This window comes from Pteropus medius, unplaced genomic scaffold (assembly GCF_902729225.1).
Source record: "Pteropus medius unplaced genomic scaffold, Ma_sr-lr_union100, whole genome shotgun sequence".
In the NCBI taxonomy this organism is placed as follows: Eukaryota; Metazoa; Chordata; class Mammalia; order Chiroptera; family Pteropodidae; genus Pteropus; species Pteropus medius.
In genome coordinates this window covers 4,054,027-4,070,530 of record NW_024348533.1, presented here as the reverse complement: position 1 = coordinate 4,070,530, position 16,504 = coordinate 4,054,027, and the positions used below count along the sequence as shown (strand labels likewise).

Genomic DNA, 16,504 nt, shown 5'->3' with positions numbered 1-16,504 from the left:
GAGTTTGACTCTGGGCACTTTGTATAAGGGGAATCACATGACATTTGTCTTTTTGTGTCTGGCTTACTTCACTCAGCGTAATGTCCTCAAGGCTCATCCATGTTGTAACCTATGTCGGAATTTCCTTCCTTTTTAGGTCTAAACAATATCCCACTGTGTGCATATACTGTGTTTTGCTTATCTATTCATCTGTCGAGAGATATTTGGTTTCCTTCTACCTTTTGGCTGTTGTGTCTAGGAGCATTTTTTGACTTCTCTGAGCCTCAGTTTCCCTAATCTTTAAGGAAAAAAGAGTGGAGAGGGAGTAAAGCACTTTCCAGAACTGTAAGTAGATTAAATTAAATAAATTGCACAAAAGCCCCTGCCCTTAGGGACTCGTAGAGGAGACAAGGCCTAGGGCCGAGGGCAGGGGAGAGGCCTAGGCAGACTGTCCCCTGCACGGCCTGGCTGGGGAGAGATGGGCCCACGGTTGTGAGAGGACAGTGACAGGTGGGCTTGCAAGAGGAGGGGGTGTCTGACAGAGCCTGTTGGTGCTCGGGCCCCACCTTTGGAGCTGGTCAGTTGGTGTGTATTCTCTAGCCCAAACAGAGATGAGATTTTTATGAGTTAGAAATGGTTCCATGTTGTCTGGCTTAGAACAGAGCTTGAAAAAACCGTCCTCATCCCTGGGGTTACATACTGTGCAGGTGGTTGTCACGGGCATCCAGAGTCATTTAGCAGCAAGCTGGGGCCCTCGCCAGCCCCTGTTATGCCTGAAACCTCAGGATCTCTTTGAGAAATACCATTCCCGGATGGGTCAGCCTCTGCATCTTCATCCCCACATCCACAGATAGACAGTGATTCGGGACATGGGAAGTTCCCAGACTGGCCTTGTCCTCGTGGGCTCAGGGTCAGTGCAGGATATAATTAAAGACATGGTAAACACCTGGACTCAAACTCTGCCCACAAAGTTACTGAGGTTCAGGTGCTGTGTCTCAGGCTTTGCCCACCTCGGAGGGCATATAAGAACCCATTTATATCAGGGCTCCAGATGGCCAGAGACCACCTCCAGCCAGTTATTTCTTAGAAACCCAAATAAGCCCCACTTTGTGCACCTAAACTGGTGAGTCTATTGTCAGTTCATCTGTGTAACAGTCCCACAAGACAGGTGTAGTGGCCCCCACCCCTAAACTCTTATCCTCATGTGATTTGGAAACCTAAGGCTCAGAGAGTTTGAGTAACTTGCTCAAGGTACACAGCTTTCACATCAGTCACTTATTTTTCCCTCGTGCACCAACACCCCCTTGCTAGCATCCGTTGCCTACGGCCTCTGGAAGGAAATTTCACTAATGCCACTATGGCAGCACCCACTGTGAAACACTGGGGTCCCCACAGCTGCTGGCCCCTGACCCAGAGCCATGGGGATCCCAGGCAGAGGTGGGCAGAATGGCCTGAGCTGAGCTTCACCACCCACAGACTCTTAGGATGGGAACACTTTTCCAGCAGCATCTTGGGCAAGACCTGTGCTCTTGCTTGCAGCCTCAGTTTCTCCATCTGTACATGAGCAGGCCAATTGCGACAGACTCCAGGTGCCTTCCAGAGCAGCCTGAGTGTCTGAGTCTGCGTTGGCCACTATAGAAAGGAAGGAAGAGAAGAAATCTAGCAAGGAGGAAGCTCTGGAGCAAACTGCTGGGCAGGGAGCCTGGTTTTACTTATCTGGAGCAACATCTTAGCCACAACCAGTTGGTACGGCTGTCCCCACACGGTGGGGGCTACCAGCCTGGCCCAGATGCCCAGGGGATCCCCAGTCTTCTCTGCTGCTTGCCCCAGGGAGACCCCCTTTTCCGTCATCAGGGCTGCCTGCCCTGTGGTTCAGCTTTTTGGGTACAACCACCCTGGCGGCTTAAGGCCTGGCGGCAGCTGCACAACCTCTTCACCTGTTTAGCCTTAGTTCTCTGTACTGTGGACACCAGGGCTGTTGGGGAAATAGACAAGCTCACTGGACGAGCAGCCAGCCTGGCGTCCAGCAGACACTGAAGCAAGGTTGATACCTGTGACCAGCCCTCAGCTCCTAGCAGTCTGGAAATCTGAGAAGGAGCACTTTCCTGTCTTCCCCTTCTGCAGCTTCCACAAGCCAGGCCTCCGGCCTCTCTGTTTTCAAAAGCAGCAGACGGAAGCCAGGCAGTCAGCACAGAGCTCAGCTCTGGCACTTCCCCCCACCCATGGCCTCCGTGTTCGCCCAGCGTGGCAGACTTCACCACCTCTGACTTTCTGCCATTGAGGAGAAAGGAGGGCAGAAAGTGCCCCTTGTCTTAATGGCCCATGTCTATCAAACCAGGCAGTCCTGCATCTCTTCTAAGCCCTGAATCTTGTTAGTGTTGACAATCTTTTACCCATCCATTCCTTCCCTCCCTCCTTCCTTTCCTCAAGGTCATCGGTCCTGCCCATGCAGGTAGTTGGAGACGCAGAGCTGCATGACATGCAGACTACACACTTCAGTGAGAAGTCATACATGGCAGAAAGAGAAAATGGGAGAGGAAGAAGCTAGGCATGGGGGGAGTGTTTGCCTGATGCAGAGAAAGGGGTCTCAGTTGGAGGGAAAGGTGGGGGTGAAGATGCTACAGGACAACCCCAGGTGCTTTCTGGCTTAGCCACATGGGAACTGGTGATGCCTGTGCTAAGATGAGAATAGAACCCTGAGGGGGACATGTTGGGTTTGGACATGTTGCTTCCTGGTGGAATTGTCCCGGACACGGTTGAACAGTGCAGCATGAATCTCAGATTAAAGGGTTGACTAGTTGTTAATTTGTGAGTTATTCACACAGAAGCCTCCAGAGTCTGGTTTAGATTGGCCCTGGAGAAGGTTCATGAGTAGCAGCCTCATTCTATTTCTCCACTTAGGCCCTTCAGTTCAGACACCCATCCAGCCTGTCGGGTCTACAGCTCCACAGACCCTGGGTGCTCAGCAACACTGGGCACCCCCCTGCCTGGGCAGCTGCCCACTCTACCATCCATCTTCATCAGGCCTTCTGCCTAACCATGCCACTCAGGAGAACCACCTAGACAAATGCACCAGTTCAGCTACCTCAGCGAAAGCAAACATCCTCATCTGGCTTGAGTTACTCAGATGGAAAATTTTAGTCATACCCAATAATGACCATCAGAGAACCGTGGCGCTGCTTTAGCTTCCAGGTCCGGGAAGAGCCCGGCTTCCCCTCCCACTCATGGGCCCCCTTCCTGCCATGTCCCACCCCTCAGCCCGAGGCCCATGGTGAGTGGCCCTGCTGAACCAAGCATGGCTTCTGTGGCCTGACAAGAGCCCAGAGGACAGGGATGGGCTCACCCTAAAAACAGTTGTGCCCAGAGAGGAGGAAATGCCTAACACTGGGCCAGCCTCGCGAGGTTCTGAGGCACCGTCAGCCTCACACAGGAGCTGAGAGGAGATCAAGTCATATGTTTTGGCCATGACTGGCCTGAAATTTTAGTGACACACCCATGTGGATATGTCAGGTAGGCAGTTAGATACATGGGTATTGCAGGCCTCCACTGAAATCGTCGACCTGAAGGCACTGCATAAGCTGTAAATCTCTAGCCAGTGCGAGGAGGAGCTGTTGTCTGTTATGAGGCACCAGAATCTTGGCCTTACCGAGTCAACATGGCCCTGGGCAATTCCAGAATGAAACTCAAAGTCTGTGTCTGGTATCACGGAAAATCAAGGGCAATGTGACTCACATGAATTTCTGCTCTCAAAACCCAGGAGTGCATCACTGATATAGTCAAAGCATCTTCGACAAGATTCCAAGGCCATACGTTGAGGAAAAGATAATCTCTTCAACAAATGGTTTTGGGAAAACCAGATAACCACACATCATAAAAAAAAAAAAAAGTTAGCTCAAAGGTTAAAAAGGCAACAAAAACAAAAACAGAAAAATTGGACTACGCCAAACTTAAAAACTTCTGCACAGCAAAGGAAGCAACAGAATGAAAAGGTAACCTACAAAATGGAGAAAATATTTGCAAACCATATATCTGATAAGGGGTTAACATCCAGAACATATAAAGAACTCTTACAACTCGACAACAAAAAATAAACAATCCAATTGAAAAATGGGCAAAGGACCTGAATAGACATTTCATAGATATACAAATGGCCACAGATGTTGGTGAGAACATGAAGGAATTGGAAACCTTGTACACTGTTAATGAGAATGTAAAACACTGCAGTCACTATGGAAAACAATATGGAGAGTCCTCAAAAAATTAAAAATAGAACTGCCATATAATCCAACGTGGATGTTTTTCCAAAAGAATTGAAAATAGGATCTTGAAGAGATTCTTGTGCCCCTGTGTTCATTGCCGCATTATTCACAAAAGCTAAGAAGTGGAAAAGATCCAGTGTCCATCACCAGATGAGACACTGGATGAATGAAGAATATGTGGTGTATCCATGCAAAGGAATACTATTCAGCCTTAAAAAAAAAGAAGGCAATTGTCACTTCAACAACATAGATGAACGTTGAAGACATTATGCTAAGGGAAATAAGCCAGGCACGAAAGAATACTGTATGATTCCACCTCTCTGAAGTATAAGCAAACTCTTATACTGTATGATTCCACCTCTCTGAAGTATAAGCAAACTCTTAGAAAAAATACAATAGTGGTTGAGGGAGGGCTGGGGAAAGGGCAAGAGGGGAGTTGTTCAGTAAGTAGTTTCAAATTTTGCAAGTTGAAAAAACTCTAGAGGTTTGGGAGTCAAAGTTGGGCCTGAACCCTGGCTCTGCCCCATTAGCGTGTGTGACCTTGACCAAATGAAGTTACTTCTCTAAGCCTTAGTTTCCTCCTGTGCAAAACAGAGATAATCATAGCCCTCGTTGTTAAATTATATGGCTTTGAGGAGGGGAAAAAATGGCATAGACAATAGAGGCTCTGTTCATCCCTCTGGCGACCAAATAAAAGTTGTGATGGAAACAAAGAGCAGCAACAAAGAAAAATCTCCTGGACTCTAGATGAACAAGCCATACAACTAGAGAGAAATCCAAGAAAGCACCCTACAACAGCAGAAGGTAGGACGGAGTGAGGACGTGGGGCTGCCCAGTCTTGAGGCTGAGACAAAGGCTGTGGCAGCGGCAGCAGCAGAAACCTCTTAAAGGGGCCGCGTCTGTGAGCAGATTTTCGCAGTGACAGACTTGTTCACTCGGAGCACCAGTGCCAATTAGGCTGCGCACAGGGGGCACCAGGGACTTGCAGGGAGACATTGTCAGAGTGAAGGCCGAGGCACGACTCACTCTGTACAGAAGTGCCAGCGGTATCCATTGTTCCCTATTGAGCCCTCCCCCATACCAGTGCGCTGGACACAGCACTGCCACAGCCGTGACATCATCAAACTGGATAACAGAGGTCTCTCAACCAGAGGATTCCCTGAAACCCCGCTTCCCCCAACTCGCAGCCCCATCCAAGCCACATCCAGGTGTATCCTCAGCAAGTCAGGTGCTCCTTGCTGAGCAGTGCCTAGACTGACACTGGAGGCAGCTGGCCTCAGTTTCTGGTGTGGCCTTTTGAGGTAACTATAATAAGCACAGCATCTGTGGGTTGCTTGCTGAATCTTAACAGGTGGCCCCGGAGGGGCAGAGGTTTGGGCTCAATTTGGCCTGCAGCTGATCTCCTCTCAGGACTGTGCCACTAGACACCTACTTCACAAATCCACATTAATAAGACCGGGTGACTTAGGAACTTTGCTAAGTACATAGAAACAGACACAGAAAGGCAGCCAAAATGGGAAGACAAAGAAGCAGAACAGAACAGAGATCCAGATATAGTAATCTAACAGATGCAGAGTTCAAAACACTAGTTATAAAGATGCTCAATAAATTTATGGGAAGTGTAGATAAATTCAGTGATAATTTCAACAAAGAGATAAAAAACATAAAAATGGAAATGGAAATTATAAAAGGAAACCAGTCTGAAATGAAGAACACATCTGAGATGAAAAGTATATTAAATGGAATAAACAAAGGAACAAAGCGAATAAAGAAAAGGATCAAATACCTTGTCCAGAAGACAGGAAAGCCAAGGACATACAATCAGAATGGCAAGAGATAAGATGCCAAGACTATAAAAATAATTTGAGGAGAATATGGGACACTGTTAAGGGTCCAAATATCCATCTGATTGGCATAACTGAAGAAAATCAAAATGTTGAACAGCTGTTTGAAGAAATAAGGATGGAAAATTTCCCTACCCTGGAGAAGGAAATGGACATAAAACTCCAGGAAGCTCAGAGGATTCTAAAAATCAGGGATCCAAAAAGGCCCACACCAAGACACATCATAATTAAAATGCCAAAGGTTAAATACAAAGAAAGAATATTAAAAGCAGCAAGAGAAAAACAAATAGTTACTTATAAGGGAACACCCATAAGACTGGCAGCTGATTTCTCAAAAGAAACTATGCAGGACCGAAGAGCTTGGCAAAAATATTTGACAGGATGAAGACCCAGTATCTACAACCAAGAATAATTTATCCAGCAAAGCTATCATTTAGAGTTGAAGGACAGATAAAGAGCTTCCCAGACAAAAATAAGTTAAAGGAATTTATCACCACCAAGCCAGTATTACAGGAAATGTTGGAGGGACTTCTTTAAGAAGAAAAAACATGTATCAAAAACAGGAATAAAAAATGGTAACAACTACATTCCTATCAATAACTACCTTAAATGGAAAAGAATTAAGTGCTTGAACTAAAAGATAGAGTGGATGAATGGAAAGGAAAACGAGACCCCTACATGTTGCCTATAAGAGACTCACTTCAGATTAAAAGACACACACAGACTAAAAGGAAGGGGATGGAAAAAGGTATTGCTTTGATGGACCTAAAAGGTATTTAAGTCATAGAAAAATAAACACTATATGATTTCACTTATATGCAGAATCTAAGGAATAAAAAGAACAAACTAATCAAAAACAGGCTCACAAATATAGTGGACAATTTTGTGATGGACAGAGGGGAGGAGGATTTGGGAGTCTAGGAGAATGGGGTGAAGGGTTAAAGAAGTACAAATTAGTAGCTGATAGATGGTCATGGGGATGAGGAGCACAGCACAGGAAATGCAATTAGCAGTAATTCATTGCCCAGGAGGAGAGTCAGGGTGGGAGGGAGCAATTGGGGGGATAGTTTTTCAAACTATATAGACATCTAACCAATGTACTGTGTACTTGAAACTAATTAAAATAAATACATTTTTAAAAAATTACATGGTGCATAGAAGTATTGGAAACATTGGAACTGCTACTATCATTAAATCATAAAGATATACAAAAAGAAAGAAAAAGCTCTAGAGCCCTATTGCACAACATTGTACATATAGTTAACGCTAACATACTGTACTCTTAAAAACGGTTTAAAATGGCAAATTTTATATTATGTGTTCTTGACCACAATAAAAAATTTTGAAAAATTACAAAACTCGGGGGTGTGAGAAAGAGCATGTTTTTAATTTCTTAATTTTGTTGAACCATCCTGATCTCAAGTCCCCAAGACTGGCAGATTCATTCTCATCTCACCCAAGGCTACAACGGTCTGAGGGTCTCAAGTAGCACCCAGGTGAATCTCCTTCTCTCTTTCTCAGGCCCTCCCTCCTCCCCAGCCGGGACTGCCCCTTAACAAAAGTCAGAAGGCCCCACCGGTGACTGACATTGACCGCTGATGTGGGCTGCTCTGCTTTTTGTCCCTGTCCCCATCCCTCTCCCAGTGAGCACCGCTGAAAATCGGGAAAAGGAAAAAGGGAAAACACACGTACACACTAATTTTTCAGGGAACCATCCTGCTTCGGACCTGATTCACTGCCAGTCTGTCTCTCCAGGGTGGTCATTCTGAGAATTTGGGAGATAGGGGTGGGGAGAGGGTTAAGGTTGACTTTTACTGGAAAGGGCTGTGCCGTGTAATGTAGTCACAGCCTGCTGCCACCTCGTGGCCCAGCCCAGAGCCAGGTATGCAGGATAGAGACAGACAGGTATAAAGTGCTGTTTAAATTACAATCTAATACATGCACCCTCGCTTCTGCACTTTTCCACTGGCATCTGAGAAAAGGGAAGGAAGAACAATGCAGAGTTCAACTAAGAGAGAGTAAAAACGAGGCAGACAAGAGTGAAAACACAAGGCAAAGGGGATCGGGGGTGTCTCCAGAAAGCTCCAGGAGAGACCACCCCCACTCCCTAGCAAGGTGGGCTGTTGCTGGGCATGGACCTCTGACCGGGGCAGCGGGCCAGTCAGCATTTCCTTACCCAGAACCCTTTCCTTCAGGTCACGGGGACCGATGTGGGCAGAAGCAGGATGATCCCTATCATCACTCAGAAAGTCTCAAAACATGTGGATGGAGGACTGGATACTGAAAAGAATCTGCGTTGGTGTGCACATTCTCTGCAATAAAGCATGAGAAATGTATAAGCAAGCACCTCCTTCAAACTGTGGGAGGTGGAGGTGCCCAAGGTTCCAGGGAGCAAAGGAAGGACAGGAGATGGAGAGGACAGTGCCAGTTACCGAGCATAAGCACTTGAAATGCCATGACAGTGCCTTCATGTGGTGTGTTGTCCCTGCCATTTTACTGTAGTGGATATTAAAGGCAGTGGTCAGGGCTTTCGTAAGATAACTTCCGCTCTTAGCCTTATATTTCTCATAAGTCTGAAGTTTCTCAGCTGCAGGCTATTCTACCTCAAGAGTTTCCAGGTAGTAAATTGTTTTGATTAGGGAAGATTTGTGAATAGGTAAACGAACAGGTAATTGAATAACTGAATGAGTGCATGAGGACTGAGAACACAGCCAACAGGGGAGGGCCCAGAGGAGAGGGGCGGGGTGGGCAGGAGACGGTTTCTCCCCACCCCTCTCCCCTCCGCCAGCCAGTAAGGTGGTGGGCAGGCTGCCCCCAGGATGCTGTTGCAGGGTGGGTGGGTGGACTGGCGACAGGCAGGCTGCGTCAAACCCACTGGCTTCCCTTCTCAACGAGTCTGTGCTTGTTTTCCTTCTAGGCCCCCCTGGACGGCGTGGCAAGCCTGGAAGAAGAGGCGATCCCGGTGAGTCTCAGGTTCTCCTAGTTCCTAAACCTAGGCCTGGAAGTCTGCCCTTGACCAGGTACCTGGCTGGAGGCACCTGTCCCCTCCCACTCCATTACTCAGGACCCTTGGTCCTGGGCCAGATCTTCCCCTCCCTTCCAATTCCAGCCACCGTCCCCAAGGCCACAGTGCCCAGGACTGTCTTTTCTTGGCTTCTTGACATCACAGTTCCAGTGGCTCTCCCCTCTGTGCCCTTGGCAGCCCCCAAATCTCATTACTGGCCTCAGAAACTTCAACCGTTAGCCTCCCACTCTGAAGCAGCTCCCTCTCTTTGTGGGAACTGATGACTCCACCTGCCCACAGTCCCCACCGCGGGTCCCTCAATGCAATGCAACGGTTTCCCCATGTGTCTCCAGCCCTCCCTAGACTCGGCCTGTCCTTCCCTTGGCAGGGGCACCAGGAGGAGACTCCTTCGCCCTCCTTCCATACAACCTGCAGACTCGCTTACACTCGCCACCCCTCCTTGCCATTTTCATTTCACCACGAACGCGCTTGCTCTGCACATCCCATCCCCCCAATGCACGCAGAGGCAGCCACACACCCCGACCCCCGACCCCTGACCCCACCCTGGCTCTCCCACCTCGCCTTCCATTCAGTTCATCCCTCTGGTCTCTTTTCACTGTCACTCCACTGACTTTGTCTTGGCCAAAGTTACTGCTGGCCTCCTGATGGTCGTGCTAAAAGATGCTCCACTGTCATTATCTTGCTTGACCCTCACTGTTGGCCACTCAATGCTGGCCTGCATTTCCCTCCACGTCCCTGACTCCCTTTTTCTTTGCCTTTTCTATAGGACCTCACCTGCCTCTTAAATGAATCTTGCTTTATTATATTCTCTCTCCCCACCCCACCCATGTCCCAGCTCCCCATGACATTTTATTAAAACCCCTCATGACTCCTCAGCCAAGTCATCTTCTGTTGAAATTTGGACATGGCCCCACTGAGCCAGCATCCCCCACCCCACCGCCATTACAGCTCTCCCAGCTTCCATAGGCTGAGACCTCCAGCGTCCTTACAACTTCACGCAGACACCTGGGTGTAGTCTTGGATCCCCCAACCACTAAGTCGAGGTCAGTCTCCTCCTCAGTACATCTCAGACCCGTGCCCCCTTCTCTGTCCTCACCGTCCTCACCACTCCTCCTCCACCGTGTCTCCACCTCTAGCCTCACCCTGGGAGTCTGAGGCCCCCTCACTCTGAGCCCGCTCTTCTGTCCTCTCCTGCCCAGGTCTACCCTCCCCGAACTCTTACCCCAGGTCCATTGCTCTTTGTTCTTAAAGTCTAGCTCAAGCATCTCCTTTAAAAAGCCTTCTCTAACCCCTCTGGCTGAGGGCTATCAGCCCAAGTCTTCAGCCTCCAGCACGGAACTTGGCACAGGGCAGCACAGAGAATGTAAATGCACAAACAGTGAATGAATGAATGAATGAATGAATGAGTGCACTCGCACTCGGCCCCTACGCAGCTTCACAAAGAGGGCATGGTAGTGGTGTCACAGGGGCCCACCACCAAGAGGACCCCAGCCAATTGGGCCGGGGGAGCCAGGCAGGCTCTCTCTGGGCCTCAGACCCTTCTCCCTGGCACTGGGCGTAGGTTTGCTGCCCCCGTGGGGTGCTGCGTGCTTACATTATCTAGTCCCTTCTACAGAGACCCTCCAGATAAGCTCGCTAGAGTGCACTGGTAGGAAATGGCGTCATGTTCCCTGTATGCTTTGACTTCCAGAAACTGAAGGCTGTTTCATGTCTGCTATGGCTTCCTTTACTCTAGATTTTGTGTGTAATCACCTCCCCGCCACCACCACACACACACACCACCCGCCCACCAAATACACACTTCATCACTCAGTTCTCGTTTCTCTCCTCATAAAATGTGTTATTGCCTTTTGTTGTAAGCTCCTGATGTCCACTTTGGAAGGAGATAAGAAACACATAGCGACTTTTTTTTTTTACAACAAAATATATTACTCAACATATTCAAAACCTATTAAAATTATGATTCCAGTTTATACAATCTAAAAGTCAAAGTAAAACAAGGATTTACTGGACCCCTGACTCTGTGCTGAGTCCTTTCAGGTTCTTCATCTCATGTGGTTCTCACAGAGCCCTGAAAGATAAACATGTTATTAGCCCCATTTTTCAGATAAGGAAACTGCGGCTCCAAGGGCAGAAGTGTCTTGTCTAAAGTCAGCCCCTGGGCAAGGGCTATCAGCCCGTCTGATGAGGCTGCACCTCATCCCCTTTGCCGCCCTTTCTCATGCTGATTCTCTGCCTCTCAGCGAATGGTGTGAGCAGCACTGTGAGCAGCACGGAGCAGATGTTCCTTTCTGATTAGCTGGGCCTGGTGGGACCTGGCTGGGCCTGGTGTTTATTTCTAGATAGTTTCATACACATTCACATCCTGGATTTGGCGCCTTCCCTTGTAAAACCAGGACTTTTCCTGTGTCCCAGGGAGAAAGGCCCATTTTGCCTGGTGGGACAGTATCTGGCTGAGATGCCTTCCTGCTGCGCTGCAGACCTGCAGACAGCTGAGCCCTCCTGCCTGCCTGTGGGCGCCAGTCCAGTCCACTCTAGCTGCAGAGGGAGCCTTCGCCTGGAAAGTGCCTCCGTGGCTCTGCAGTGTTTATGTGTCTCTTATCATAAAGGAATGGATGTCTTACAACCCCACTGGCCCATTTCTCAGCTCTGCTGTTGCCCTTGAAGGGACCCTGGGCAAGGACCTTTCTCCTTCCAGACCCCGCCTTTCCCCAAGAACATCCATTGCTCTCCCGGGGCTCCCCTGGCTCTCCCAGCCCCAGACACCTCCCTCTGTCACGGCACTTCCCATACCTGCTTGTGGTGGTCTGCTCTGAAAACTTGCCTTTCTCCTTCACCAAAGCATGGAGCTGGGTCTAGACCCCCAGGCACTCAGGAGATGGTCAATAAATGATTGTTGACAGGAAGCGGGGGCGGCAGAGAACAGGGAGACAGAAAGAAAAACTGGTGAGCAGATGAAGGATAAAGGCTAAGGAGGTGGGAAGAGACAAGGATGAAGCAATCAAATGCTACTGAGCTGATGCCTGCGCTAGCCTGCAGAGACAAATGGAGTCTCTCACCAGACCTCCACAGCTCCCAGCCGTTTCAGTCCTAGGGTGTTGTTCTTTTATCCACTCCGGCCCCAAGAAATTCTTCCTAAAAATCAAGTGAAAGATGCACTTATGGAATGTTAGATTAAGGACTTCTGAAAATCTGATCCTTCAGAAAAGCAGCAAGAACACTAGGAAAAACTGACCTTTCAGAACAAGAAATTAATGAAACGCTTGCAATGACCCAAGAAAGGTTTATTCAAGAAAAACATGTGAACATATGAACTTTGCTAAAAACAGCAATATATGTACTATTTTAGCTTGCCTGTCTCCTCAGTCCTACGGTACCCTTTAAAAAAAACCATCAACCTTGCAACCACAGTACCTATGAAAAGTAGCAGCCACTGGAGGAGGCTAACAGGTTTGAAGCTCCCCAAATGCTCATTCCCAGAGAATTGTCACTGTTTCATCTGCCTGGAAGCTCCCTGAAAATGTTTGTACACAGCACTTGTCTTTATCGGACCTGATGGAGACCTTGCTCATTGGGAAAAGCCCTGTCTCCAGAGTCCTTGCCAAAACACCTGGCAGCAACTGTTTAACATCGCAGCTGCCTGAGGTGGTGATACCAGTTGGAGCAAACCAGAAGCTGATGCAAAAACTGAAGCAAAAATTTAGACAATAAGATAACTAAAGGGGCTTTGCAAAGCTCCAACATATTCCTGGGGATCTAGAAAGTACATGCGCGTGCAGGGCTCTCTACATGTCCAGGAAAGAGCCGAGAGAGCTTCAGCCCCTCACCTCTGGTTTATCTTGTGGCTCTGCTCAAGCAGGCAACAAATCGTACACTGGCAGAGTATGGAAATTGTGCTCCATCATATACAGAGAACCGCTTGGCACAGAGCGAGAGACTTACTGGACCAAGACTTTAAAGGAAACCTCTGTCTATGCTGATTATTAAGCTAACCAAGCAGAGGATTCAATAGCTGCACCTGATAAAAAATACACGCTTTAGTCCAAGAAAGAGATTTAGTCCAAGAAAGCCCCTAATCACAGAGCAATGATAACAACAAACAGCAACAACCACAAATCCTGGAAAAGAGGAGCGGAATCTAATTTCTATAGTGTCCACATTAAATTACTTTAAAAGCCCAGTTATTAACAAAGAATTATGAGACACACAAAGATACAAGAAAGTCTGGCAATAAAAAAAAAGAGAGAGAGAAAAGCAATCACTAGAAACTGTCTCCGATTGGCAGAATTGATAAAAATAAGTAAGTAAGTAAGTAAGTAAGTAAGTAAGTAAGTAAATAAATAAATAAATAAATAAATGGCATGATCCAAAAGACATTCAACATTATTAATCAAAAATAACGTGTTGGCAAGAATTTGGAGAAATTGTAATCCTTGTAAACTGTTGGTGGAAAAGTAAGATGGTAAAGCCGCTCTGGAAAATAGTATGGTGGTTCATCAAAAACTTGAAAATGAAATTAGCATGTGATCCAGCAATACAGCTGCAGGGTATATATCTAAAAGAATTAAAACCAGAGTCTCAAACAAAAATTTCATAACAACATTATTCACAATAGCCAAAAGGTAGAAGCAATCAAATGTTTATCAGTGAATGAATGGAAAAACAAAATGCAGGATTTACATACAGTGGAATATTATTCATCCTTACCAAGGAGAGAAATTCTGACACAGGCTGCAACATGGATGAACATTGTACTAATGAAATAAGCCGGTCACAAGAAGATAAATACTATATGATTCCATTTATATGAGATGCCCAGAGTAAGGAAATTCATGGAAATAGCCAAGGGCTGAGGGGACCCTGACCTCCAGGGTCTTGTACCTGACAATGCCAGCATAGCCAAAATGCTGGAGGCCCGTCAGAGATGTCATTTAAACAGGAGATTCTTCAAACCTATTGTATAATCAGCATTTGTTCTGCAACATGAAGAAGCCACACAACAGAAAACTACCATTTGTGTCACTCTTCTTCCTGAGATCTAAGGGGCATGTGTGTGTGTGTGTGTGTGTGTGTGTGTGTGTGTGTGTGTGTGTGTGTGTAATTGAGAGAGAGAGATAGAGAGAGAATGCTATATAGTCATGTGTTGCATAATGATGTTTCAGTTGACAACAGACTATACCATGGTAGTGCCATAAAATTCCTATTGTCTAGTGACATTGTAGCCATCATAACATTGTAGTGCAACTCACATGTCTGCACTGATGCTGGTGTAAGCAAACCTACTGCAGCTGCCAGTTGTATAAAAGTGTAGCATGCGCAATTATATACAGTACATGAAAGTTGATAATCAGCAACTATATTACTGGTTTATATATTTACTATACTTTAGAGTGTACTCTTTCTACTTATTAAAAAAAAAGTTTGCTATAAAAGAGCATGCCATGCTACGCCAGCAGCAGCCTGATACGTCTCGTGTTTACGCATCTCTTGTTTGCATCATCTTCTCTTGTGCTTGATTTAATCTCATGTTGTTTTGTACAGTGACATGCTGTACAGACCTGTAGCCTGGGAGCAGTAGGCTGTGCCGTACAGCTGAGGTGTGTCGTGGGCTATACCACCCAGGTTTGTGTAAGTGCCTTCTTAATGTTCACATAACGACGGAGACATATTTCTCAGAACACATTCCCGTCATTAAGCGGCACATGACTGTAACTCCAGGCCTCAGCACTCCCTGATGGCACTGGCTTAAGTAAAGCCAGGGCCTGCAGCCTGAGCTAAGTGCCCGGCTTCCTAACTCATTATTGGCTCTGAATTTGCCAACCACCAGGCCTCACTTCGTCTACCTGCAAACTCAGTTTAATGACCCTCAGCCCACCCTGCTCCCCTGGGAAACCCCCAAAGAAGCATGGCTGAATGTCACCTCATAATAGAGTGGATTTGGGGTTTTCAAGAGTCAGGAGCCAGGGCCTCTTAACCTGAGGTGCTGAGTTGGGGGAGGTGGAGGGCTGGGTCAGAGCCAGGCCTGTCAGGCAGAGCAGGGAGTCAGGAGTCTGGGCACAGCACAGAGGAGCAGCTGTCGGCTGTGAGCAGGTCTGTAGGCCTGATAGCCACAGGCACCAAGGCCAGCCCTCACCTCATGTACAGCTGGGCACCTGCCAGGCTGTGAAAAATGTTCTTCCCAGTTTGTTTTTCTAGGAATACACCATTTGGAAAATAGGCAGTGATTATTCCGGAGGGGTGGGGCACTTTGGAGCCCCAGGCCCTCCACACACCTGTCAACAAGCAACTCACACACCCTCTGAACCTTAAGGTACCAGCGGGCGTGGCTCCCAGTTCGGGGAAACCCTGTCAGGCCATATCAGTTCAGTTAAAGAGGCCACAGAGTCCTTGACCCCTCTGTTCCCAAGACACATTTTGTTTATCTCCCAAGTCTTCCGGCCCTTATTTAATTGCTCCCACATTCCTGACAGCAAAGTCAGCAGATCTGGGCAATGCCTGGAACACATGTTTGAAAGCTGTGTGTTGAATGGGGCCGGGCCGTGGGTGAACCACCCTCCAGCCAGCCTCACTTTCTAAGCAGGGACCCATGGACAGCCTGAGCCACCCCAACCATCACTCTTGGGTGCTCAGCTCGCTGCAGGCCCCAGATCCCATCTCCAGAGGCTACGGCAACAGCAGCACAAACCCTAGACTGTGAAGTCAAGAGTTGAGGAGGAGAGGCGATGGCCTGCCGGGTGGCCCCTCATCCCTTCAGCACATATTGACTAGGTGTGTGTGGCCACCAGGCCCTGTGCTAGGAGGTGGGAGACAGCGGGAAGCCAGGCAGATGGGGTCCCAGCTCTCAGGGAGCTACCTTGCTGATGGGGCTGACAGACAATAAACAACACATAAATAAATGGATTTAATAATTAAAGATTGTGATTAGCGCTATTAGGAGAGGAAATAACAGGGAGCTGTGATAGAAACCAGTACGTCAAGTGGCGAGGGGACGTCTTCAGATTTCACGCTATAGGAAGGCTTTTCCGAGGTGGTGGCGATGAGCCACAGGCCGCCAAGCATGGAAACATGGTCAATATGATTGTCCTGAGGCCACAGAGCTGACCCCTTGGGGCTATAGAGAGACAGGCAGAGTGTGGTGGTCAAGGGCGGGGCATGGACGAGGAGAAGGGCCACGCGGGAGAGCGGGATTTGGGATGTTATTCCACATGCAATTAGAAGACCTGGGAATGCGGGGGACAGTTTTAAAAGCCCTCTCTGGCCAGTAGAGTTGGGGTCCCCAGAAGAGTTTGATCAGGAGGCTGTGACAGCAGTGCCTCTGTGAAGTGATGATGGCCTGGGGATATGGTGCCAGTAGAGCCCGAGAGAGGGGGTGGCTTGGTGTGTTTTGGAGTCTCTCG

The 16,504-nt window shown here is 47.8% G+C and overlaps 1 protein-coding gene across 13 annotated transcripts in view; it reads left to right on the top strand.

Annotated features, from left to right (window-relative positions):
• Nucleotides 1-16,504, top strand: part of COL23A1 (collagen type XXIII alpha 1 chain) — a 283,264-nt gene that overhangs the window by 218,977 nt on the left and 47,783 nt on the right. For all 13 annotated transcript variants that reach the window (XM_039880152.1, XM_039880151.1, XM_039880150.1 and 10 more), the window contains exon 3: nt 9,000-9,044. In XM_039880152.1, the coding sequence (XP_039736086.1) occupies nt 9,000-9,044 (45 nt within the window). The remainder of the gene's footprint in view (nt 1-8,999; nt 9,045-16,504) is intronic.